The 26,641-nt window shown below is 39.7% G+C and overlaps 1 protein-coding gene across 2 annotated transcripts in view; it reads right to left on the bottom strand.

Moving 5' to 3' along the window:
* Positions 1–26,641, bottom strand: part of LOC111157075 (succinyl-CoA:glutarate-CoA transferase) — a 775,701-nt gene that overhangs the window by 425,753 nt on the left and 323,307 nt on the right. For both annotated transcript variants that reach the window (XM_022518296.1, XM_022518298.1), the window contains exons 10-11: positions 7,930–8,001; positions 1,387–1,484 (exon numbers count right to left, since the gene is read on the bottom strand). In XM_022518296.1, the coding sequence (XP_022374004.1) occupies positions 1,387–1,484; positions 7,930–8,001 (170 nt within the window). The remainder of the gene's footprint in view (positions 1–1,386; positions 1,485–7,929; positions 8,002–26,641) is intronic.

Below are 26,641 nucleotides of genomic sequence, written 5' to 3'. Positions count from 1 at the left end.
GTGAGAATGCAAGTTGGTGCAGCCACTTTGGAGAACAGTGTGGAGATTCCTTAAGAAATTAAAAATAGAGCTTCCCTGTGACCCTGCAATTGCACTACTGGGTATTTACCCCAAAGATACTGATGTAGTGAAAAAAAGGGCCATCTGTACCCCAATGTTCACAATGTGGCAATGGCCACAGTCACCAAACTGTGGAAAGAACCAAGATGCCCTTCAACGGACGAATGGATAAAGAAGATATGGTCCCTATATACAACGGAGTATTATGCCTCCATCAGAAAGGATGAATATCCAACTTTCGTATCAACATGGACGGGAATGGAGGAGATTATGCTGAATGAAATAAGTCAAGCAGAGAAAGTCAATTATCACATGATTTCACTTACTTGTGGAACATAAGGAATAACACAGAGGACATTGGGAGATAGAGAGGAGAAGTGAGTTGGGGGAAATCAGAGGGGGAGACAAGCCATGAAAGACTGTGGACTCTGAGAAACAAACTGAGGGTTTTGGAGGGGAGGGAGGTGGGGGATGGGTGAGCCTGGTGGTGGGTATTAAAGAGGGCACGTATTACATGGAGCACTGGGTGTGGTGCATAGACAATGAATTCTAGAACACTGAAAAGAAGTAAAATAAAATGAAAAAAAAGGACATATTAAAAATCACAATGAATTTTGGAAGACTGAAACAAAAATAAATGAAATAAAATAAAATAATATTAAAGAAAAGAATTAGCACCTTTTTCTGAGAGAAAGTTGAAAGATTTGATACAGGTTTTAACAAAAGCATAACATGTCATGTATGGAATAATCTGGAAATCAAATACTCTCTCCGATTAGCATTAATCCCTTGTGACCCATAACTCAATCTGGCATTTTCAAAACATCATCATGACAGACTTCCCAAGAGAACTTTCGACTTAACCTTTCTTTGTCTCAGTTTCTTCATCTGTAAAATGGGAATAGAATTTACCTCACAGGATAACTATAAGGGTTAAATGGGATGGTCTATGTAGAGCATTTAAAGGTTAAAAAAAATGTTAAATTATTTTTATTAGTGTTGTTGTTATTAGTATTTACGATAGACTAAACCCAAACACTTACACATGCTATAGAGATCTATTTCAAGCCATTGTGATTTTCTTATCGATATCATTCTTATGAGTCAGTACTCATTAAGACACGTAAAGTACTTTCAAATAAAGAACAGAAAACATAGCTTTGAAATATCTTTCCACTAACCCATTCTGCGAAATGGAAGAGAATCACAAGTTAATCTAAAAAAGGCAAAAAAGAGCATACATATAAATACTCACACAGACACAAATCAGGCAAATGCTAAGGACACATTCATTCCTAAATGTACCAAGACTAGATCCAAGCTTACCGTGCAGACAGTATTTTGATAAGTTCTTTTCTATTCTGTACACGAAGGTGGTTAGTTTTATACTTGGAGTCATCAATCAGTTCGGGCAAATTCAAGATCTAAAAAGGAAAAATAATTTTAATGCATAATTCACAATTTTTCACGTACCTGCCTGTGAGTGTTCCAGGCTTACCAACATGCTCCCCGGGATCATTCCTTGCTGACCTTTACGCTTCCAGACAAAGGCAAATGGAGCAACAAAGGAACAGAGATGGAAGGATCATGCAATCAGGGCAGGTGATGCTGTGACTGAGTTTGTCATTTATGAGAAGTTTTGGCTACATTTAGGTATGTGCCTACAGATGGGAGCAGAGATCAAAAGTTATCAGATCCCCACAATAAGTCTTGTCTAGAGAGAGTAGGTACAGAGATACAAAACCTGATAGAACTGACCTAGTTCTGAGAGCCAATATCATAACTACAGGTCCGCACTTCCATGAAGCCCATAATCAACATACATCTTGTAGGTATGTCCACTTATTTGTTCCACACGTAAAAAAAATAACATTATTCGTCCCAGAAGCCCTATCTGGGATGTTGTACAAGGTGCTAAAATAAAGGAAAAGCATATACATTTGCCCCAAATTTTCGCCATTAAAACAATGTCAAATTAAAAGATATTCTTCCTATAGAAGTGTCACTATTTTTCTTTACTATATCTCCCTGAAGGAATAACAAATAGAAATGCTTTTATACACTTCCTCTTTTGCTCCTCCTCAATAAAGGGAAAATCTATCTTGCAAGTCCCTTTGGACATCTTGCAATTTTAACAAGACCATAATGAAAGTACCAAGTGGATTTGGAATGGAAAAGAAGTTTTATAAAGAATGTGTGGAGGCAGTGTTTGGCAGTCATGTTGGAAAGTCAGAAAGAGCATTTATGGGCTTGGGGCAGGCCATGGGGCCAACAGAAAGCTTCACTACCTTGAGTAATGTATTTGCTTGAAATATAAACATTTTATGGTTTCATTTGTTTCCCATAGTTTAAATACAATCAATCCATTAATCATCTCACAAAGGACAGAGAAGTGAAGAAGTTTCCCTGGAGTAAAGAGAGCATCTCCACTGTGTCATTTCTCTTTCGCGGGCTCCACTTACTCGTTTCCTTGAGGAATAATAAAGACAGCATCATTCCCCCAGATTTTAAAAAGCAACACCACATAGAGCGCCTTTCCTAAAAACCTCCGTGTCACCACAGCTGATTTCATGATTTCAGAAGCAGCCGCCAAGCTTGTGCGGGAATGGAAACCCGCCCTCCCCTCTCTAGGAGTGAATAAGTCATTTGCAGAAGAAGCAAGTGCCTTCCCCAAATCACAGGTTAAACCTGCAAATCTGGCCTCACCCAGAAATAGTGTAAGCTGCATAAAAACCTGCTCAGTCATTGTACTGAGTGGTAACCAGGCCCTCAGATGCTGTTCTCTGAATTTGACTCCTAAAACCTCTTTTCTCTGAGCACGTTGGTGTGAAACAGTGGGTCAAGGTAATTACGGTTCGGTCCTCAGCCATGCTGCCTTTCACAGTGTTTCTAGAGCGACTGCTTCCAGTGCTGTGATCACAACCAGCCCTTACGGGCTTGAGGAAGCATCGCCTGGGCGGAATGAAGCAATGTCAGCGAAAGTGCCTGACATACTGAGCAGCAAATACATGTGAAGTAGTCCAACGAGGTACTATTTCCCCCCAAAGAAATAATGAAGTGTGGGCTTGTTGAAGAAGGACAGGAAAGAGGGAGGAAGGGAAGGAGAGGGAGAATGTCTTTAATGAAACTTCATTTTCTATGAACGTTTCTACTGGACGTAGGGTTCTGGGTGGACCGTTTGGTGCCAGTTGGCTCTGGGCTCCCAGTTTCTGATAAAAAGTCTGCAGTCAGCTGAGGCCGTGTTCCCCCAACAAGGTAACCTATTACTTTCCTCCGGGTGCTTTCAAAACCTTTTCCTTGGTCCTTCATTTTCAGTGGGAAGACTTGGGTGTGTTTAGGCATGGATTTACTTGGATTTATCTTATTTGGGGTTTGCTGAAATTGTGAAATCTGTAGGTTTTTATCTTTTACCAAGTTTGGGAAGTTTTCAGCAACTATGTCTTCAAATATTTCCTCAGCATGTACTCTTCATCTTCTCCTCCTGGGATTACAATGATATCAATGTTAGATTTTTCGTTACTATCCTGAAGGCTCCTGAAGATCTGTTCTTTCTTTCTTCCATTTCTTGGGGGAGGGGACCATCTTTTTTTCTCTCTCTTTCTGTTGTTCCAGATTGAATAATTTCTATTTACCTATTCTAAGTTCCTTGGCTTAGTTCTGTTGTGTTATTGGGCTCATCCGGTGAGGGGTTTCGTTTTTTTATTTGGTGGTCATATTGTTTGGTTCTCCAGTTTCTAGTTGGTTCTTCTTCCTATCTTCTCTTTCTCTGCTGGACATTTCTCCTTTCCCATTTATTTCAACAGTGTCTGTGATGCCTGTTGGAGCATTTTTATAATAGCTGTTTTAAAGTCTTTGTAAGTTAATTCCAACATCTGTGTCCTCTTGGCATTGGCATTTATTGACTGTCTTTTCTCATGCAAGCTCTGGTTCTTCATATGCTGAGTAATTTTGGATTGTATCCTGGATGTTTTAAATATTATATTATGGGCCTCTGGGTCTTGTTTAAATCCTACAGCAACATTTTATTGTTATTGCTTTTAGCAAGCAACTGATCTGGTTAGGTCCAGGCCACAGGCCCCAACCCGCCTTCTGTGTGCTTTGGTTCTTGTGTTAGTTCAGTTCTCAAAGCCCCTGCGGTGCTGTTTGAGTCCGTCCTGCGTGTGTCCCACTTAACGGTCAGGCTGCCTCCTGAGCAGTATTCTGTGTGTTAACTTGGTTCACAACTTCTTTGGTGGGCTGGTTAAGATCAGATCAGTGTACATGCAGCTTAGGGCTGAGAGCAGAAGTTCACAAACACCTTCAAAGCTCACTTTCCAAAGCTCATCCCTCTCAGCAGGCTCCCTCCAGTGCCCTGGGGCTCCCCTATAGTTAGCCTACTTCCCTGCATACTTCCAGGGTGGAGGCCAAGCGGTGGGAGGACAGAGGAAAAAGCCAAAGATTCCTCCCTCTTTTGAGGGGTAGATGCAGGATTTCCACACTATCTCTGCTATTAGAGCTCACTTTCGTGCTCCTCACTCCAGGAACAAAGGGCATCTCCTAGGACTCAGCTCTGTTTCCTAGTGCCCATTTCCATGTTTTCGGCTCCACTTATCCATGTAAGGAAATCATTGTAGAGAAAGCTGGTAAACTTAATTCTGGTTTGGAAGGGTTTTTTGTTTGTTTGTTTTTGTTTTTTAAGGTTTTATTTATTTATTTGAGAGAGAGAGAGAGAGGAAGGGAGAGCACAGAGGGAGAGGGAGAGGCAGAGGGAGAAGCAGACTCCTCGCTGAGCAGGGAGCCTGATGTGGGGCTTGATGCTGGGGCCCTGGGATCATGACCTGAGCTGAAGACAGACGCTTAACTGACTAAGCCCCCCAGGAGCACTAGAGGTATTTTATTTTTTTTCAGAGGTACTTTAAATTCTGGCATTCTTCCCCGGTTTACCTACCACTACTTACTTTTCAGCATCCTCTTAGAGTCGGTCCATACATTCTATCCAGGTTTTATCATTATATTTAGTGGAAGAGACAGGAAGAAGTGTGCTTACTCTATCTTATCCAGAACCAGAATCTCCAAACCTAATTTTTATAGAGGCCATTTACAAAGCACATTCTGTGAGCCAGGACTGGACTGAGTATTTTACTTATCCAATCTAACTCTTACAAAACTCCAAAAGTTATATATTAGGAGAGTTATATATCATAATCTTCATTTGACTGTGAGAACACAGATGCTTGGCCAAGATTAAGTGTCTCACCAGAGGTCACCCGACTAGTGTCAAGACTCATGGTATGCCTTAGAAGTCTGCTATCACATCCTCAGACCACCCACTCCAGCATCAACAACAATGCTTACTCGAACTGGAGTTTCCTATATCCCACCTCAGACATGCTAGGTCAAAATTTTGGGGAATGAAGCTCAAGGAGATTCCCTCTGCATGCTAAAGTTGAGGACCAACGCACATTCCCCGCAATACAAGAAACTTTCAGTCTAAATGACTTTTAAAAGGATGTCCATGTACTTCAAATAGGAATACCCATTAGTATTGGCATCAATCAGCTTAAAATAGCTTACATATGCTCATGTTCCCTACTCTTCTGTATCATGTTAAGAGACATAAAATAGGATTTGTTCTAAGCCAAGGTTCACTTTATATGCAGAAAGATTTTCTGAACGCCAAGTCTTGAACCCACTGCTCTTGTTCTCACTCTAATTCCTGATAATAAGAGCTCCTTAAAAGGACCCATCCCCAAGAAGCTTTAGTCAGCCAGTATTTCAAATTCCATTTTGGAAAGAGAATAGACCTAAGTAAATTCTACGCATTCATCACAGACAATACTGCTATATTTCTCCCTAGGAGATAGAGCTGCCCTATCTTTCACTATTTACTTGGCAAAAGAACCATTGAGAGGCTTACTATAAAAAACTGGGGACCTCATCTTCTACAAGGCCAGTTTGAATGGCAAGCCCCTCAGTAATAGATAAATCTGAATAAAAAATACTTAGGAGAAACCCACTATATATGGAAAAAGGAAACAGGCCATTTTTCTTAGGTTAAAAGGTTTTTAGGGCAAGTTTACATGTAAGGATATATAAAGTCAATCAGTTTGCAAGGTTTGCTCAAGATGCCTAGGAAGTGATGGAAATAACATTAAAATCCTCTACTCATAAAACTTTTCTTGAGTATCTCAAAGAATCTGATAGACATTGTCTTAAGGGCTCATAACAGGGATTATCATTCATAACTCACATATGGAAAAGCAAGGTCAAGTATGCCATTCTCAAAGGCCCTCTGATGGTCTCCTTTTAAACAAATGTATCATAACACACCATCACAATAAGTCATATTTTAGTACTCAAACTTATGGCAAATATTCCGCTTTGAAACAAAAATCTTTTTCAAAAAACGTTCTTATGGATATTTATGAGGAAGTTCAAAAGTTTCAAACTGATCAGCAGTAATGAATCAAAAATAAAAAGAATTCAGTACAGTTATTTTCAACAGTGAAGAATATGACAACCAGTAATTTCTCCCCCCCCCCACCCCCCTTTCTGGAGAGAGAAAACTCCAAAACATATGGCCCAGGAAGAAAATCTGTACTCATTTATAGCAATGAACTGGCTTTTACATCTTTGCAGCTAGAGTACGCAAATGACTTCACAGGCAACGGCTTCCGTATGTTTCATATTTTTAACATTGACCGTTCATAATAAAGATTCTTTGATCCTAGATCAAATGTTTGAATCCATTTTCTCTCCACTTACTCAGAGTCACCGTTATGAAAGCTCCCCTCTTTCCCACCTCAGATGTTCCAGCCCTTCCTGCAATAGGAACTGTCTCCATTTGTCACCTTCTCCGCGGTACTTCCCACCCCTTTGCTGTGGTTTTCCGCTGTGCTCATTAACCTCTCGCACAAAAGAGCCACAGTGATAAATAATTTTTGTACATAAGAAGTTAATGACAATAAAGAAGGTTCCCCTAAGGAATTCACAGGCATCTTTAATGAACCTGAAAGCTCACAGTGAGTGGTTATCTATGATTAATTAGTACAAGAAAATAAACTCCCCATCAGAAAAACATCCTCAACAGGTAAGACTTCTCCCTACCTGTAAGAGAAATTAAAACGAAAACTTAAATATAGATTTTTAAAGCTAGATTATATTTCTGGGGTTAGAACTGGAAAAAGTGAACAGGAACCTAAAGACTTAAATTTTTAAAAAAATCTAGGTTAGTAGTAAAAACATCAAATAAAAAAATATCGAAGCGATGCCAAAAACTTAAAATCTTCAACATAAAATTATCCTTAATGACTCCAAGGCCTTTTTTAAAAATCTTGTTGAGGAACAACATTTTTAATACAATCTTAACTGCTAAAACTTAAAACATGAACTCTGCAGAAGGGTACTCATTAAACAAAGGCTAATTTGAAAAAAAAATGTTTAGTTTTCTAGTGGCTAAAACAATAATTTGGTATTACATTGTATTTGGGCTTAATTAGGTCTCACATTGTTAACAAAGAAAAGAAAAAAAAAGGGGAAAGCAAAAAGAAAAAATATCCTGATGTTAAAAATGCCTTTAAAATGAATTCTTTTTCTTTCCCTTTCCTCATTGGACTAAGAGTCAAGGTCATGTTGGTATTATACACTATGGTTCATTTCAAAATACAGCCAGATACCTCAAAAAAAAAAAAAAATACAGTCAGTATGCTAATTCAGACCACATCCTTAGCATTTGGAGTATAAAAATGGCACAGGGTAGGGGAGAAAGTAGGGGTCTCGAGCTAGCTATAGACCGAAGGACAGTGTTCTAGGTGAAACTGAACTTTCCTGGTTCTGGACAAAACAGGTCATTGCATAGATCATTGGCCCATCCCACTGATTACTGATTACCTTGCACACAGTAGCAAACTGCTGGTTGTTTCCAGCTCCAACCACAAGATATCCATCCTTGGTTTTAAAAGCCTAAAATAAATAAATGAATACATAAATATATAATTTTATATATTGAAAATACCACAGAAGTTAGCTTCCATTTCTAAAACATCTACACAGAAAGAATGCTCTAAATCAACATTAATAAAAACCATATCAATTAATGAGTATATTTTGCTTTTATATATGCATAGTTATTTTTATGTGGCATTTTCAAAGCACTCTCCAGCTCTTCCACTAACTGTTGTAATATGGGTGGGGGTAGGGAACTTAGAAAAATAAAGAAAATTCTAAACTAAACTAAAATAGTTTTGTTGTAATACATAACACAAAATTCTATATTCATTACTGTATGGATTGTTTGGCTATTCCAAAGTTTTGTGCTTTGTTTGTTTCCATTTTTCCTTGGAGGGCAAAGAGCAAGAGGGTACATAGCTTTCAACGAAGTGTAAGAAGAATGGAGGGAAGAAAGGAAGGAAGGAAGGAAGGAGGGAGGGAAGGAGGTACATAAGCTGAGAGATTTCATCTTTGAAGATCTCAAATGTAAACTCTTGGACATCATCACTCTTCTGTAAGTGAAAATTGGCACATGTGGATCTGTGTACCTCATGTGGTTTTATGTACCTGAAAATGTTTGTCGCTTCTAGGAGACATATTCCTTAGAGCAGCAAAAAGAATATAAATAATTGATACTCCCACCTCCCAGAGCCCTAGACACTCTGGAGAACTCCCTTCTCCACATTTGATCACGGTGCTGGCTGGAGGAACCAACCTTTACCCTCAGAAGGCCTCGTCCCCATTTTTCCTTAAGTAAATGAGTTTCTTTAGTTTCCTTCCTTTTTACATAAAAATTGTTCTATATTTTCACCTAGTTTTTCTTACACTTACTGCTGCCTCTGAGAAAGATAACCTCTATCTTCCTTGCCAGGGCTTGCTCCTACGCTAACCCTGGTCCCACCTTCACTCACATCCTTCAGAACCCTGCTGTCATCTTTAATCTCTTCATTCCCACTGAGTCCTTTTTCTCTGCCTACAATTAGGCTCAGGCCTACACTAAAAATATTAACAGCAGGAAAACAAAATTTCCATCAGTCCTGACATGCTTCTCAAACTATCTTGAAACTTTCTTCCTTCTCTCCATCTCTAAAAGATACAAAATTTCTACCTGCCTATACTTCTTCACCAATACCATATTCTGATGCCCTTTGTCATCAGGATTCTTACCCCATCACTACACTGACACTATACCTTCTTGACCCCGCTGTATTATTTGGTACTGTTAACCATCCCTTCCTTCAGGAATCTATCTTATTTCTAGGCTCCAACTGGGTTCATCTCCAATCTCTCTGACCTGTATTCCACATGCCGCCTTTTCATGATTTTCTTCTTAGCCTTCAGCATTCCTTAAGGATCTGCATGGGGTCTTCCACTACACTTGCTTCTAATGGTAGCCACTACGCACATGTGGCTATTGAATATAATTAAACTAAAATTAAATTAGCCATTCACAAAAGACCACGTATTGTGATTGCATTTGTATGAAATGTCCAAAATAGGCAAATCCACAGAGACAGAAAGCCTAGCGGTCACCCATGGCTGAGAACATTGGGAGAATTTGGGGAGTAACTACCACTGAGTACTTGGTTTCTTGTGGGCGTGATGAAAAGGTTCCACAACTGTGGTAATGGTGGAACAACTCTGTGAATACACCAAAAATCACCGAACTGTCCACTTCAAATAGCCGGATTATAGGATATGTGAATTATATCTCAATAGAGATGTTATTAGGAAAAATTAAAGTAACAGTTCAGCTCGACAGACGCACTGGCTACAAGTCAAGCATTCCATAGCTACGTGCGGCTGGTAGCTGCCACATCAGCACAGATAGACAGCATTCCCGTAATTGCTCAAAGTCCTGCAGTGGGGTGCTGGGAGACCCAAGCTGGTAGTTTGTAGGTTTTCTTTTTATTCTACCTACCAGGACTAACCTGATATCTAAAGAGTGTCAGGCAATGAATAAGTGGTTGTAAAATGTAATGAATCTCTCAGATAACTGCTCCCATGTAATAGGATTGAGGCTAAAATGACTCTCAAGCAAAACACTGTAATGGGGTTTATTCTATTTACATTTTTGCTTGCTTTGGTAATGAACACTACTCAAAAGATAACACATGAACTATTTTAAATGATTATTTTCCCGGTTCACAGGGTAAAAGCAAAGTTAGTGTTATAAATAATGCATTAGTGTTTCTCAAACCACAGAAAGGGAATTTGCAGTGGACCTGTGAGAGAGGGGCAAAGGATTTTGAGCAGAGATGTCTGAACAACGTAGTTGACAGCGTGAAGGTACACACGTTGTCTGTTTGCTTGGGTGCTTTGTTTTGCTTTGTTTTGTTTTGTTTTGCAGGGAAAAACTAAGTCGGGGAGTGGGTAAATAATGTGAAGTAAAAATGTGTGTTACCAAGAATAATGTGAAAAAAGATTTTCAAAAATTTTAGATTTGTGACATGATATTCAGCAAGTTTATGTTTTGGGAGATACTCATTTCCTTTTAATTAATGCAGAAGTGTTTCTTCCTTAAGCCTTAACTATACCATGAAATATTTCTTTATCAATATACAATTTGCAAAATTTCGAGCACAGAGAACTAGTTAATGATCATAGGAAAATGAAGACTGATTAGTAGCTGAGCCACCAAATACAATTAAAGGTCACCAAATAGATTTGTAAGGATGAAGGTAAAACTGAGCTCTTGAAATACTTATTTGTTCCCTGTTACTATTGCTACAGTGTATATTTAATAAATATATTTTAAGTAAAAACTTAAAACAATACTATTGGCTGAAGACTAAATAATTATGTCCGCCCAAGTTTCACATGTTAAAACCCTAATCTCAGTATGATGGTATTATGAGTGTGGTAATTAATAAAGGGAAATCTCACTAAATTGAAGTCAGGAGGCTAGAAGGAAAAGTCATACCACTCGGTGTCAATTATAAGAAGAACTGTCAGTTACAGACCCCAACAGAAGAATCATTAATAGGAAAGAAGGATCGATTACAGACCCCACAGGAAAAGATGTACATTTAACCCCTGAACCACACCAATGCCCCGAAACACAGTTGAAAATCCATGTATAACTTTTGACTCCCCAAAACTTAACTACTGATAGCCTACTGTTGACCATAAGCCTTACCAATACCATCAATAGTCAGCTAACATATTTTGAATCTTAGAGGTATTATATACCCATATTCTTCTAGTAAAGAAAGTTAGAGAAAAGAAAATGTTAAGAAAGTCATAAGGAAGAGAAAATACATTTATAGTACTGCACTGTACTTATTGAAAAATTTCCAAGTATAAATGAACCGGTGCAGTTCAAACCCATGTTGTTCAAAGGCCACGTGTCCACTGAATCCTCTACACGAAATCAACTGCCCCTGCAGCTCAGCAAATGAAAAACCATCATCACCCTGAACTCTTGCTTTCCTCTGATGGTCTTTCATTCAAAACAAATCCTCCCAACTTCCTCCTTCATCTCCATAAAATAACATTCCTCCTCCTCTTTGTTTGGACTTGCTTTGCTTTTGCCATAGCTTGTATGTCCTGAGTCGCAGTTATCTGTTATTCCCAAATAAACCTATTTTCGCTTTAAAAATAATGGCCAAGTTTATTTTTAAGATTAGCAGAAGCAAGAACATGGCCATCTGCGAATCACAAAGTAGGCCCTCACCAGACACCAAATCTGCCTCTGCTGGGGTCCTGGATTTCCCAGCCTGGAGCACCATGAGAAATAAATGTCTGTTGTTTAAGCCACCTAGACTACCGTATTCTGTAATAGCAGCCTGAGGATTAAGAAATTGGTACTGAGAAGTGGTAACAAACACCTAAAAATGTTCAAGTAATTTAGAACCAGGCAATGGGTAGAGGCTGGGAGAGATCTCAGGTACATGCTAGAGAAAGTCTACACTGCTGTGAAGAGCCTATTCTGAGCCGTTGAGAGCTCAGAGAGAAAAGAGGAGAGCTATAGAGAAAGTCTCTATCTTCATAGAGAATACCTAGGGAATGCTGAACAAAGTGTTTAGAAATATGGACAGGAAAGGCCACTGTGATGAGGTCTCAGATGCAAATAAGGAACATGTGGTTGGAAACTGGAGGAAAGGCAATCCTTGTTATAAAGCAGCAAAGAACTTTGCTGAATTGTGTTCACGCTCCAGTTTTTTGTGGCAGGTAGAACTTTGCAAGTAATGAAATTAAGTATTTAGCCGAAGATATTTCTAATCAAAATGTTGAAGGTGCAACCTGGCTCCTTCTGACTGCTTATAGTACAATGTGAAAAAAGAGATTACTTAAAGACAGAATTGTTCTGGAAAAGGGAAGCAGAAATTGAAAATCTGGAAAATTCCCAATCTATCCATATTGTAAAAAATGAGAAAGCATGGTCAGAAGAAAACACCAACGGTGTGGCCGGGTGACTGACTGATTGTCCTTCAGTAGGTAAATGGATAAATAAACATCCAGACAATGGAATATTATTCCACGCTAAAAAGAAATGAGTTATCAAGACATGAAAGACACAGAGGAACCTTAAATGCATATCACTAAATTAAAGAAGCCAGGCTCAGAAGACTGCATATTGTATGATCCCAACTATATGACATTCTGAAAAAGGCAAAACTATGGGTGCAGTAAAAAGATCAATGGTTGCCAGGGACTGGGAACAGGAAGAGATAAATAGGTAGAACACAGAGGAATTTTAGGGCAGTGAAAATACTCTGCATGATACTATGATGATGCCTACATGTTATTATACATTTGTCCAAATCCACAGAGTGTACAACACCAATTTGTGTGTTGTGGACTCTAATGTCAACTGCAGACTTTGACTATAGTATGTCAGTGTAGTTACAGAAGTTATAACAAACATAGCACTCTGGTAAGGGATGTTGATAATGCGGGGAGGCTGTGCACATATAGGGAAGGAGCTATATGGAAAATCTTTGTATCTCCTCTTAAATTTCTTTCCCAACCTAAAACTGCTCTAAAAACTAAAGTTTATGCTTTTTTTTTTTAAAAGGACAGCAGGAAAAAAAAAAAAAAAAGGACAGCAGGAATCATCCTTGTCATGATGATAATATTCTGTATCTTGATTGAATCCGTATCAGTATCCTGAGTGACACTGCACTATAGTTTCATACAATCTGAAAATGGAGTGAACTGGGTAATGGGTACACAAGATCTATCTCTATTATTTCTTAAAATACATGTGAATCTACTGTTACTTCAAAAAAAAAATTGGGTTTAACTTTTTTAAGTCATCATGTATTCGATTAGGGCCCTGACAACAGAGATGGAAAAAAATAGAATCAAGAAATATTTAGGGGAGGAGTCAAGATGGCGGAGAAGCAGCAGGCTGAGACTACTTCAGGTAGCGGGAGATCAGCTAGATAGCTTATCTAAAGATTGCAAACACCTGCAAATCCAACGGGAGATCGAAGAGAAGAACAGCAACTCTAGAAACAGAAAATCAACCACTTTCTGAAAGGTAGGACGGGCGGAGAAGTGAATCCAAAGCGACGGGAAGATAGACCGCGGGGGGAGGGGCCGGCTCCCGGCAAGCGGCGGAGCAACGGAACACAAAATCGGGACTTTTAAAAGTCTGTTCCGCTGAGGGACATCGCTCCAGAGGCTTAACCGGGGTGAAGCCCACGCAGGGTCAGCGTGGCCTCAGGTCCCGCAGGGTCACAGAAGGATCGGGGGTGTCTGAGTGTCGCAGAGCTTACAGGTATTAGAACGGGGAAGCCGGCTACAGAGACAGAGCCGAGGAGTGACTCTCAGCTCGGGGTTACCTTGAACCGGTCGCAGGCTCGGTCAGCTCGGAGCGTGGCCGGAGGCCAGGGTGACAGGAGTAAATTGGCGCTGTTCTCTGAGGGCGCACTGAGGAGTGGGGCCCCGGGCTCTCGGCTCCTCCGGGCCGGACACCGGGAGGCCGCCATCTTCATTCCCGCCCTCCGGAACTCTACGGAAAGCGCTCAGGGAACAAAAGCTCCCGAAAGCAAACCCGAGCGGATTACTCAGCTCGGCCCGGGTAAGGGCAGTGCAACTCCGCCCGGGGCAAAGACACTTGAGAATCACTACAACAGGCCCCTCCCCCAGATCAACAAGAAGCCCAGCCAGGACCAAGTTCACCTACCAAGGAGTGCAGTTTCAATACCAAGGAGAGCAGCGGAATTCCAAAGGAGGAGAAAGCAAAACACGGAACTCATGGCTTTCTCCCCATGATTCTTTAGCCTTGCAGTTAATTTAATTTTTTTTCTTTTTCAATTTATTTTTCTTCTTCTGCTAAATTTTTTTAACTTTTACCCTTTTCTTTTTTAACGTTTTTTAACTAGTTTATCTAATATATATATATTTTTTTCCTTTTTATATTTTTTCTTTATTGGTTTTCTTTTTTTAATTGTTTCTTTTTTTTTTTCTTCTTCTTTCTGAACCTCTTTTTATCCCCTTTCTCCCCCCTCACGATTTGGGATCTCTTCTGATTTGGCTAAAGCATATTTTCCTGGGGTTGTTGCCACCCTTTTAGTATTTTACTTGCTCCTTCATCTACTCTTATCTGGACAAAATGACAAGGCGGAAAAATTCACCACAAAAAAAAGAACAAGAGGCAGTACCAAAGGCTAGGGACCTAATCAATACAGACATTGGTAATATGTCAGATCTAGAGTTCAGAATGACGATTCTCAAGGTTCTAGCCGGGCTTGAAAAAGGCGTGGAAGATATTAGAGGAACCCTCTCGGGAGATATAAAAGCCCTTTCTGGAGAAAAAAAAGAACTAAAATCTAACCAAGTTGAAATCAAAAAAGCTATTAATGAGGTGCAATCAAAAATGGAGGCTCTCACTGCTAGGATAAATGAGGCAGGAGAAAGAATTAGCGATATAGAAGACCAAATGACAGAGAATAAAGAAACTGAGCAAAAGAGGGACAAACAGCTACTGGACCACGAGGGGAGAATTCGAGAGATAAGTGACACCATAGGACGAAACAACATTAGAATAATTGGGATTCCAGAAGAAGAGGAAACAGAGAGGGGAGCAGAAGGTATATTGGAGAGAATTTCTCCAATATGGCAAAGGGAACAAGCATCAAAATCCAGGAGGTTCAGAGAACCCCCCTCAAAATCAATAAGAATAGGTCCACACCCCATCACCTAATAGTAAAATTTACAAGTCTTAGTGACAAAGAGAAGATCCTGAAAGCAGCCCGGGAAAAGAAGTCTGTAACGTACAATGGTAAAAATATTAGATTGGCAGCAGACTTATCCACAGAGACCTGGCAGGCCAGAAAGAGCTGGCATGATATATTCAGAGTACTAAACGAGAAAAACATGCAGCCAAGAATACTATATCCAGCTAGGCTATCATTAAAAATAGAAGGAGAGATTAAAAACTTCCAGGACAAACAAAAACTGAAAGAATTTGCAAATACCAAACCAGCTCTACAGGAAATATTGAAAGGGGTCCTCTAAGCAAAGAGAGACCCTAAAAGTAGTAGATCAGAAAGAAACAGAGACAATATACAGTAACAGTCACCTTACAGGCAATACAATGGCACTAAATTCATATCTCTCAATACTTACCCTGAATGTTAATGGGCTAAATGCCCCAATCAAAAGACACAGGGTATCAGAATGGATAAAAAAACAAAACCCATCTATATGTTGCCTACAAGAAACTCATCTTAAACCTGAAGACACCTCCAGATTTAAAGTGAGGGGGTGCAAAAGAATTTACCATGCTAATGGACATCAGAAAAAAGCAGGAGTGGCAATCCTTATATCAGATCAATTAGATTTTAAGCCAAAGACTATAATAAGAGATGAGGAAGGACACTATATCATACTCAAAGGATCTGTCCAACAAGAAGATCTAACAATTTTAAATATCTATGCCCCTAACGTGGGAGCAGCCAACTATATAAACCAATTAATAACAAAATCAAAGAAACACATCGACAATAATACAATAATCGTAGGGGACTTTAACACTCCCCTCACTGAAATGGACAGATCATCCAAGCAAAAGATCAACAAGGAAATCAAGGCCTTAAATGACACACTGGACCAGATGGACATCACAGATATATTCAGAACATTTCATCCCAAAGCAACAGAATACACATTCTTCTCTAGTGCACATGGAACATTCTCCAGAATAGATCATATTCTCAGTCCTAAATCAGGTCTCAACCGTTATCAAAAGATTGGAATCATTCCCTGCATATTTTCAGACCACAATGCTCTGAAGCTAGAACTCAATCACAAGAGGAAATTTGGAAAGAACCCAAATACATGGAGACTAAACAGCATCCTTCTAAAGAATGAATGGGTCAACCAGGAAATTAAAGAAGAGTTGAAAAAATTCATGGAAACAAATGATAATGAAAACACAACGGTTCAAAATCTGTGGGACACGACAAAGGCAGTCCTGAGAGGAAAATATATAGCGGTACAAGCCTTTCTCAAGAAACAAGAAAGGTCTCAGGTACACAACCTAACCCTACACCTAAAAGAGCTAGAGAAAGAACAAGAAAGAAACCCTAAACCCAGCAGGAGAAGAGAAATCATAAAGATCAGAGCAGAAATCAATGAAATAGAAACCAAAAAAACAATAGAACAAATCAACGAAACTAGGAGCTGGTTCTTTGAAAGAATTAATAAGATTGATAAACCCCTGGCCAGACTTATCAAAAAGAAAAGAGAAAGGACCCAAATAAATAAAATCATGAATGAAAGAGGAGAGATCACAACTAACACCAAAGAAATACAGACAATTATAAGAACATACTATGAGCAACTCTACGCCAACAAATTTGACAATCTGGAAGAAATGGATGCATTCCTAGAGACATATAAACTACCACAACTGAACCAGGAAGAAATAGAAAGCCTGAACAGACCCATAACCAGTAAGGAGATTGAAACAGTCATCAAAAATCTCCAAACAAACAAAAGCCCAGGGCCAGACGGCTTCCCGGGGGAATTCTACCAAACATTTAAAGAAGAACTAATTCCTATTCTCCTGAAACTGTTCCAAAAAATAGAAATGGAAGGAAAACTTCCAAACTCATTTTATGAGGCCAGCATCACCTTGATCCCCAAACCAGACAAGGATCCCATCAAAAAAGAGAACTACAGACCAATATCCTTGATGAACACAGATGCAAAAATTCTCACCAAAATACTAGCCAATAGGATTCAACAGTACATTAAAAGGATTATTCACCACGACCAAATGGGATTTATTCCAGGGCTGCAAGGTTGGTTCAACATCCACAAATCAATCAATGTGATACAACATATTAATAAAAGAAAGAACAAGAACCATATGATACTCTCCATAGATGCTGAAAAAGCATTTGACAAAGTACAGCATCCCTTCCTGATCAAAACTCTTCAAAGTATAGGGATAGAGGGCACATACCTCAATATTATCAAAGCCATCTATGAAAAACCCACCGCAAATATCATTCTCAAAGCAGGAAAGAATATCCAATGGAAAAAAGACAGCCTCTTCAACAAATGGTGTTGGGAAAATTGGACAGCCACATGCAGAAAAATGAAATTGGATCATTTCCTTACACCACACACGAAAATTGACTCAAAATGGATGAAGGATCTCAATGTGAGAAAGGAATCCATCAAAATCCTTGAGGAGAACACAGGCAGCAACCTCTTCGACCTCAGCCGCAGCAACATCTTCCTAGGAACATCGCCAAAGGCAAGGGAAGCAAGGGCAAAAATGAACTATTGGGATTTTATCAAGATCCAAAGCTTTTGCACAGCAAAGGAAACAGTTAACAAAACCAAAAGACAACTGACAGAATGGGAGAAGATATTTTCAAACTACATATCAGATAAAGGGCTAGTGTCCAAAATCTATAAAGAACTTAGCAAACTCAATACCCAAAGAACAAATAATCCAATCAAGAAATGGGCAGAGGACATGAACAGACATTTCTGCAAAGAAGACATCCAGATGGCCAACAGACACATGAAAAAGTGCTCCCCATCACTCGGCATCAGGGAAATACAAATCAAAACCACAATGAGATACCACCTCACACCAGTCAGAATGGCTAAAATTAACAAGTCAGGAAATGACAGATGCTGGCGAGGATGCGGAGAAAGGGGAACCCTCCTACGCTGTTGGTGGGAATGCAAGCTGGTGCAACCACTCTGGAAAACAGCATGGAGGTTCCTCAAAATGTTGAAAATAGAACTACCCTATGACCCAGCAATTGCACTGCTGGGTATTTACCCTAAAGATACAAACGTAGTGATCCGAAGGGGCACGTGCACCCGAATGTTTATAGCAGCAATGTCTACAATAGCCAAACTATGGAAAGAACCTAGATGTCCATCAACAGACGAATGGATAAAGAAGATGTGGTATACATACACAATGGAATACTATGCAGCCATCAAAAGAAATGAAATCTTGCCATTTGCGACGACGTGGATGGAACTAGAGGGTATCATGCTTAGCGAAATAAGTCAATCGGAGAAAGACAACTATCATATGATCTCCCTGATATGAGGGAGAGGAGATGCAACATGGTGGGTTAAGGGGGTAGGAGAAGAGTAAATGAAACAAGATGGGATTGGGAGGGAGACAAACCATAAGTGACTCTTAATCTCACAAAACAAACTGGGGGTTAATGGGGGGAGGGGGGTTGGGAGGGTGGGATTATGGACATTGGGGAGGGTATGTGCTATGGTGAGTGCTGTGAAGTGTGTAAACCTGGCGATTCACAGACCTGTACCCCTGGGGATAAAAATATATTATATGTTTATAAAAAATAAAATTAAAAAAAATTTTTTAAAAATTACATAAATAAAATTTTTTTTCATAAATAAAATCTTAAAAAAAAAAAGAAATATTTAGAGCAGCATTATTTACAGTAGCCAAATTACGGAAGCAGCCCAAGTGTCCACCAATTGATGAATGGGTAAAGAAGATACAGTATACACACACATACACACACACAATGGTTATTCAGCCATAAAAAAGAATCAAATCTTGTCATTCATAATGACATGGAAGGAGCTACAGAGTATCATGCTAAGTGAAATAAGTCAGAGAAATACAAATCCCATATGATTTCATTTATATGTGGAATTAAAAACAACAACAACAAATTAGCAAAGGGAAAAAAGAGAGAAAGACAAAACAAGAAACAGACTCTTAATTATAGAGAACAAACTAATGGTCACCAGAGAGGAGGTGGATGCAAGTCTGAACTGTAGAGAGAACTTAAGAGTGGTTTATTATAATCTATAACCGAAGCCATCACACAGATGAAGTCATTTAGGAAGAGTTCAACAGTTGAATAGGAAAAAAGGGGGGAGCCAAGGGATGAGTCTGAAGGTCACCCCCATCTCAAGTCCAAGCAGAAGAGGAGTTAGCCACAGGAGTAAGAGGAGGACCAAAGAATGCCCACAAGGTGGTCTTTCCTTCCCTCAACAAATGCTGTTCTTATATCACAATGTGGACCGAATGAACTTTGAAGTGAATCAGGGACTAAGTAACAGTTAGGGGAATGGGGAGAGCACATGCAAATATCTGTCTGATAAATCTGGTTGTGAAGGAAAGGAATCAACAACACGCAGAGAACACATACTGAGCACATGCAGGCGCCATGTTGGTGTGGTTGTAGGAAGATGGGCGAGTTCCCACTGAATGCTTCTACTTTCCTATGAAATAAGGAGTGAGGTCACCAACTGAGAGTAGGGTTGGGACACATGAAACTGGAAGTCTGAAAGAGTGGATAAGTTCTGATGTCCCACTGAAGAGTGGAACAGCCGAGTGACAAGATACACGTAGTTCTGTTGGAAGCCCCACTGAGTGATAGTCTCCAACATCTCTCAGTCACAGACATAGAATACATGGATATTTGCATTTACTGGGGTATTGTCAGATGAAAATAACAAAAAGGTAAAAGGTGCAGGAAAATTGGAAAACTGGCCATAATGTTACTGGGTGATGGGCCATGGACTAACTGGATATGGAAAAAGGTGGTGAAGATGGGAGGAGGTTATAGAGAGGGCAAAGGGAAAGATGTCAGTGGATAAGAAATCCTCATGAAGTCAAAGAACAGTCATGAAGGAAATGCTTGTACATCCAAGGTGGAAAAATAGGAGAACATGGATGGTCACCATGTAAAATACTTGATTCGGTGCTTGTTGAAATGAAGCAGATCCAGTGGGGTGTGAGAACCACAGTGTAAGATCCATAGACTCATTGCCAAAGAGTAGGGACTCAATAGATAGCATTATTATTAAACAATTACTAATATACTGCATCTACCTAAAAGGAACTTCTGACTGTGCTCTAAGCCCTTAGATCCTGACTCTTGGGCCTTCATCTATCTCCAAACAACTCCTCTCTTTCTCCTTATTACCTTAGTTGTCTCCCTCTCCATACTGAGCAAGTGACAACACGCCATACACACACATTGCTAGCAGGCTTTCCATCACAGGGGGAATTCGCATCAAAAGCACCTAATTGGGCTATGAACTCTCATGGCTGGGGTATTTCTCATATAAGGAATTCAGGCCTCAGGAGAAAAGAAGCCACTGCTTCTGCATGAAATGCTGAGGGAGGGGGCAACAGGGACCAGTGTTTACAGCTTTAAAAGGACGAGGCCAAACCCAAGCCATTCCTCTTGGATTTATTATTCCTGGGAAAAGAAATGCTCCTGGCTGGGGGTTGTGCTGATTCAAGGGTGACAAGTGTCACTGGTAGGGGAGATCACACAGAAACTTCACAGTTTTCTTCACATTCTAGTCATGACATACTTTCCTCTCTTGGGGAAGGAGGTGCTTCTCAGACTGAGAAAAATACTGATGGGTCAAGGGACTGACCATCCCAAGGAAACTGCATGACTTACAAGCAATCTGGGAAACATAAAGACAGAGTCAGAGTTCAGTTCCTCTGGTTAGAGCAGTTTCAGGTATAAAAGGAACCCCATTGAGAGACTGAAGGGTGGCCATATAAGATACAGGAGTAGAGAACACTGAGCAGACATGAAGTCAGAGAAATAAGATGGTCAAACTGGAATTCCCATTGCTCTTGGAATTTTCTATTGCTTCCTAGATGTTCTGCTTTCCCAGCTTCCAGGCATGCTAACCTGGATGGATGATCTCTTAATTATTGAACTGCCTATAATTAAAACCACAGAAATACCTCCAGAAGTTCTACAGCAACTCAATATATCAGATGGTCAAGAGGAAAATGAAAAAAAAAAAAAAGGCAAAACTGAAACTTTCTGTGTCACCCTCTTAAGCTATCATATTGATGCATCAGTATTTCCTCTGGTCTAAATAAAGTACACAATGACTAGTGCATCTATTTCAAAAACAAGAGCAAAAACTCCTGGGCCTCCTGGGGCTACCTACGTCTTAACAAAATTTTCTTCCACAAAAGGTAACTGTTGCTAAATGACTTCATCATCCACTGGAAAAAGACATTCCCTGAAGTTTAACTCACTGCCATGAGAATGTTTTCTGGAATGTCAAGCAGTTACTGACTTTGGGTCTGTGCTAGTACATCGTGACAAATATAGAGCACTATTTCCTACCACAAACAGTTCAGTTCACCTTATGGTGCCTAAGCTGGCTGAGCCAGATGGCAACGAGGCACAAACCCACTTACAACTCAAGAACAGTGTCCTCCATGGGATGGGACCCTGCAACAACTGGGTAAGTAAGGCCGGGAGTCCTTCATCTCGCCTACTATTTGGCTTTGTCTGGACATCCTCCATCATCATGAATAAGCCCCTTTGAAGACTTATTTCTAAATACAAACCCTGGCCTTGAATTTTAGAATTCAAGCCTTGAGAGAGACATGATGTGGCGATTTCCTGCAACCCCAGATCCAGGCCGGGATTTTCCAATTCCACGGGAAATCTAACTGTTCAAAAATATACTTGAGGTTCTTCAAATCGATTCAATCTCACTAAAATCAAACAGATCTACGGTCTTCAATCACCCAGTTTCTGACACTGGATATGGAGACAGTGGCAAGGAAGAAAATGGAAACTGTCTTAATGTTTCTATATTCTTCACAGACTGTCAATGGGTGTTGTTTTTCTTACAAAATAAGTCCTTTGTCATGAAAGCCCGCTGTCATCATAAAAGATGCAGTCATCATGCATCTTGGACACAATGGAATGTGGCACGTGGTGCTATTTTTACTGGAAGGTAAGGGCCAGAAACTGATTTTGATGATCCTGAATTGATTTCACTATAAAGAATGGTAAGCCAGATTATTTGAAATAGCCTACCAAAAGTGCCTACCATTTAATGGCAAGCGACAAAAATCTTAGACAAGTCCATATTGATTTTTCAGGAGCACTTCAAGGCAAAAATTCCTTGACTGTATTAATTTTTTTTTTTTTTAAGAGAGAACGAGTAGCAGGGAACAGCAGGGAGGGAGAGAGAATCTCAAGTAGACTCCATGCTCAGTACAGAGCCCAGTGGGGAGCTCAATCTCACAACCCTGAAGTCATGACTTGAGCCAAAAATCAAGAGTTGGAGGCTTAACTGAATGAGCCACCCAGGCACCCCTGTGTTAAGCATTTTTAAAGTGTTCTCTGCATGTTACAGCAATCACAGTCCCATACTAGTTATACCTCAAACATATTACAGCAATCCCATAACCAGGCCCATACTAGTTACAGACTATCCATGAAAATATTATTTCTGACAGCAAGACTACACTGATCTCAGACCAGTTCAAAGCATTTACAGACCAGAACTTTATTCAAGATGTCACTTTCAAACAAAAAAATCAAGCTAGAAAAGGATATTAACTATAACTAAAATAAGAATATTCTAAAAAAAATAAAAATTAAAATAAAATAAGAATATTCTAATGTGGATCATAGAGTGGCTTGCCAACAAGGTTTTCCAAACATAGCTTAATTCCATTATATTTCAGTATTTTTCAGTGACAAAACATAGGACATCCACAGTAGGAACAGAGTTGGGGTAAGGCTCTGACATTAGACCTACCCTCTAGACCTAAAGAGGCACTAGGTACAAGTCCAGTGACAGAAGAATTTTCAGCCCAGAGTCGGGAAGGTTTGAATAACATGGCTCAGGAAAGCAGTCAGCAAAATAAAGTATGGAGGTACAGGTAGGAGACAGGGCGAGAAATTCTGACCGAATAATTCTTGAAAGTCCTACTGCAGGCAGTTGGCCACTGAGATGTACAGACGGAAGTTACAGGGTCCCACTGATAGGAAAGAGGCTCAAAGTCTTTCCTCCAAATTCCCGCACAAGAAATTGTGAAGACAAGGCAAAAGGTAGAGGGACAGGAACCAGGCAGTTAAATAGATGAGGAACTCAGAGTCGGAGACAAAAGCAGAAGCCTGAGCCTTTGAACAAAGACATATGAAGCAATGAGAGTGACCCGTGAAGGTCTGGTGGGAAGATAAGAATGTAGAGCCCGCTGTAGTTACACCTAACATCCAGGACAATATCTGGCATGACAGGCGCTTCGTACATTTTGTTAAATCAAGGCCAATGTATTAATGCTAGATCACAGCAAACTAGGCAATTCGGGAGCTGTTACTATAGAGAAGGCATGGTGGCAAAACTGGACATCATGCAGTAGAAGAGATGAGGAAGTGTCAATGACTCAAAGACAGGCATGTACTGAGAATGGCAAATATACTAAGCATGGATTTCCACAAGCTTCCTTCCTCACTAATGATTGCCTAAATTTAAAGGTGAAGATTATGTTTAAGGGGAGTTGGAGAATATAGGTCCTATAGTTGGAACAATGTGGGACTTAGTCTCCCTAATTAAGGACTTCTCCTTCTTTCCATGGCCAAAATTTAGCCCATGTACAATATCCCTTTTCAGAGGCCATTTAGTTGGCTGAAAGATCTCTTCCCTTATCTCCCTAATACTCATAGGCAAGGTTTTCTCAACCCATCATGATATTTGGAGGCAAGGAAGCTGCTATCCTGTAGAATATGAAGAGAATTCTCCTAGCATCTCCCATTGGGCAAGGATCCATTCATACTGCCACTACCTCCAGCCACCAATTCCATCATCATCACCCCAATGCAGTATCCAAGACAGAGGTTTTTATGGAACTCTGGTACTCCATCTTGAAGCATATAGGATCACCCTTAGTATTCTTTCCATCAGACCCTCCAGATAGCTGCTACCAAGCAACTGGATGTGAACTGGAATTGAAATTTATTTTCCACCCAGTATAAAATGGTTCCTGTACTGAGGCTTGGAATCAAACTCTACAGATTCTCAAAACATCTTTGACTTGGCCAAAAATCATGGGAAGCTACTGAGGTTACACAGTGGAGAATAAGCACTTTAGTAAGGCCCTGCTAACTCACAGGAAGAGGTAAGATGCAGTCCTCATGGGATAATCAAGTGTCTAAAACAAGTCAACTCAAGGGTCAGAAAAAGGGCAGGGGAAAGCTCTGTCTTAAATATCTGTAAACATTTCTAAGGAAAGTGATAGAAAAGGTGGTAGGCTACAAATTCAGATTTTTCTGAGACTGCCATATTTCAGGGTCTGGACTGGTCCCATACTACTTCTCCAGGTGATCAGGACCTGGGAGCCTAACTCAGGGCATCTAACGTGTATGTGAGATTAAGGTAGACACCAAGGTGATGAATTACCACTGTAGAGTGAGAAAGAACCATAGTAGAAGCCAGAATCTTGGAAGACTAAATGTTCCATAAATTATCTCCCTGGGAAACTAATAATCAGAAGGCAAAATTACTTCTTGTCTCAAGTCTTCATGCATCTGGATACTGAGTCAAGCCTGAATCTGTCGATGGAAAGGTCAGTAGAGTCTTCTGTGTGTGGCTACAAGAAACAGGGGGAAATAAGACTTCTCATTCAACAGAAGGAGTCAGGCTGAATTACTAGAGAAAGAGATCTCAAAATGCTCCCCAACCATTTACATTTCATGAAATTCTCACAAAAGAAGAAACAATGCACTCTGAATATTATTCTACACATTCCTGTTCTAATCACTGGTGACCCAAAAAAGTTGGACTCACATGGGCACATACACCATGACTGAGGTCATGGGAGTGTTATGCAAAGTTCTTTTGCATCAAAATTTAGACCAACTAGGAGGCTGTCCCTTCCAAAGTAACTTAACAGCACAGCATTCTTACAAACAACCTGAGAAGAATTTTCAGTAAGTCCTTCCAGTAGGTCAGAAGGTGAAGAAAGCAGTAATTCCTTAGTGGTCTCCATAAGCACTTAAAGAGAAGATATTTGGTACTTCTGTGCATCCCTGTGAACATTAACAGGTCATATTAGCTAAAAAGTCAAAGGCAGCAGGAGATTCTGTTTTATTTTAGAGTTTATCTATATGAATAACTGTTATATTTTAGTTCCTATGGGATTCACGTTCTGTAAATGAAGGTGGAAACTTATTCTGCATAAGAATTTTTATGCATAATAAAAGAATGTGCTGGAAATAATTTACCCATTCCCTGTGTCTTCAAACACTACAGTCCTTCATCTCAATGGCATTAAATATGTTTAATTTCCCCTCCATTCCAAACCCCACTTGAAGAAGCAGCTCCACACTTCATGTGGCTGACCATTCCTCATCCCTGGTTGACTAGAATAGTGTGGATACCAATCCCAAGCCAGCTAATGGATTCACTGGACAGGGATCAATTACACTAACTTGAGAATTCAAACGTCATGTTCAGGTAGAAATGAGATGGCCACAGTAGGCTTAAGTAAGTAAGTAAGAAAGACTCAGAAAGGCCACAACTGAGACAAAAGACGAGATTACACAAAAGAAACAGATATGGACCACGTAACTGCTCCCTGTCTGATTGAATCCTGATTCTCATGAAACCAGACTATGCTTTTGGTTCTGAAAAATCTCTATAGCCTTACAGTAACCACCCGCCCTTATCTGCCTCATCTCTATTTATCAGAATTAGTTTGACTGAATTTCTGTTTGTTAGACCCAAAAAAGATTTAATTGTAGATTTCCTAAACTGTGCTATATGATGGAAATTCAGGATCAATATATGACTGGAGTTCTCTTGCTAGAAGAGTTTTGGGAAGCAGCAAATGAGAAGGTTAGGTCTATATCTTATGCACTCGATGTCTATTTGCCTAGCACAGGGCAAAAACAACAACAACAACTAGAGATTAACTAGAGATTTAAAACTGGTATTTCCCAAAACTAACTCCACAAAACACTGTTCCAGAAAGTGTTAATGACAATGAATGTGATCTTTCATTTTCTTTAGGGTTAGTTTCACAAATTAACTGAATTACTTAAGGTCTGATTTAATATACCCCCTAATGGATAAACTCTGCTGGCAATTGTATACAAGTCCTTAAATAAAGTCTTTGACTATATGCCAAAAGAAAAATGCTATAACTTAGTTTACCTTAATCCATATTTTCCACCCAATAATCTCAGCTTTTTTTAATATGATAGCTAATTTTTTTAGATAAAGTAGTTGTGGTTTTTTTTAATGACCCTGAAATCTTGTAAATCCAGTGTTCTGAGAAGAGAGTGACATTTGCAAAGACCAAATAGTTTAAATTCTTCAGGAACCTCTCTAAATGTTACAAAATTAAAATTCA

This window comes from Enhydra lutris, unplaced genomic scaffold, assembly GCF_002288905.1.
Source record: "Enhydra lutris kenyoni isolate GAN:26980312 unplaced genomic scaffold, ASM228890v2 scaffoldscaffold51, whole genome shotgun sequence".
In the NCBI taxonomy this organism is placed as follows: domain Eukaryota; kingdom Metazoa; phylum Chordata; class Mammalia; order Carnivora; family Mustelidae; genus Enhydra; species Enhydra lutris.
This window is presented reverse-complemented; position numbering and strand designations above follow the sequence as displayed.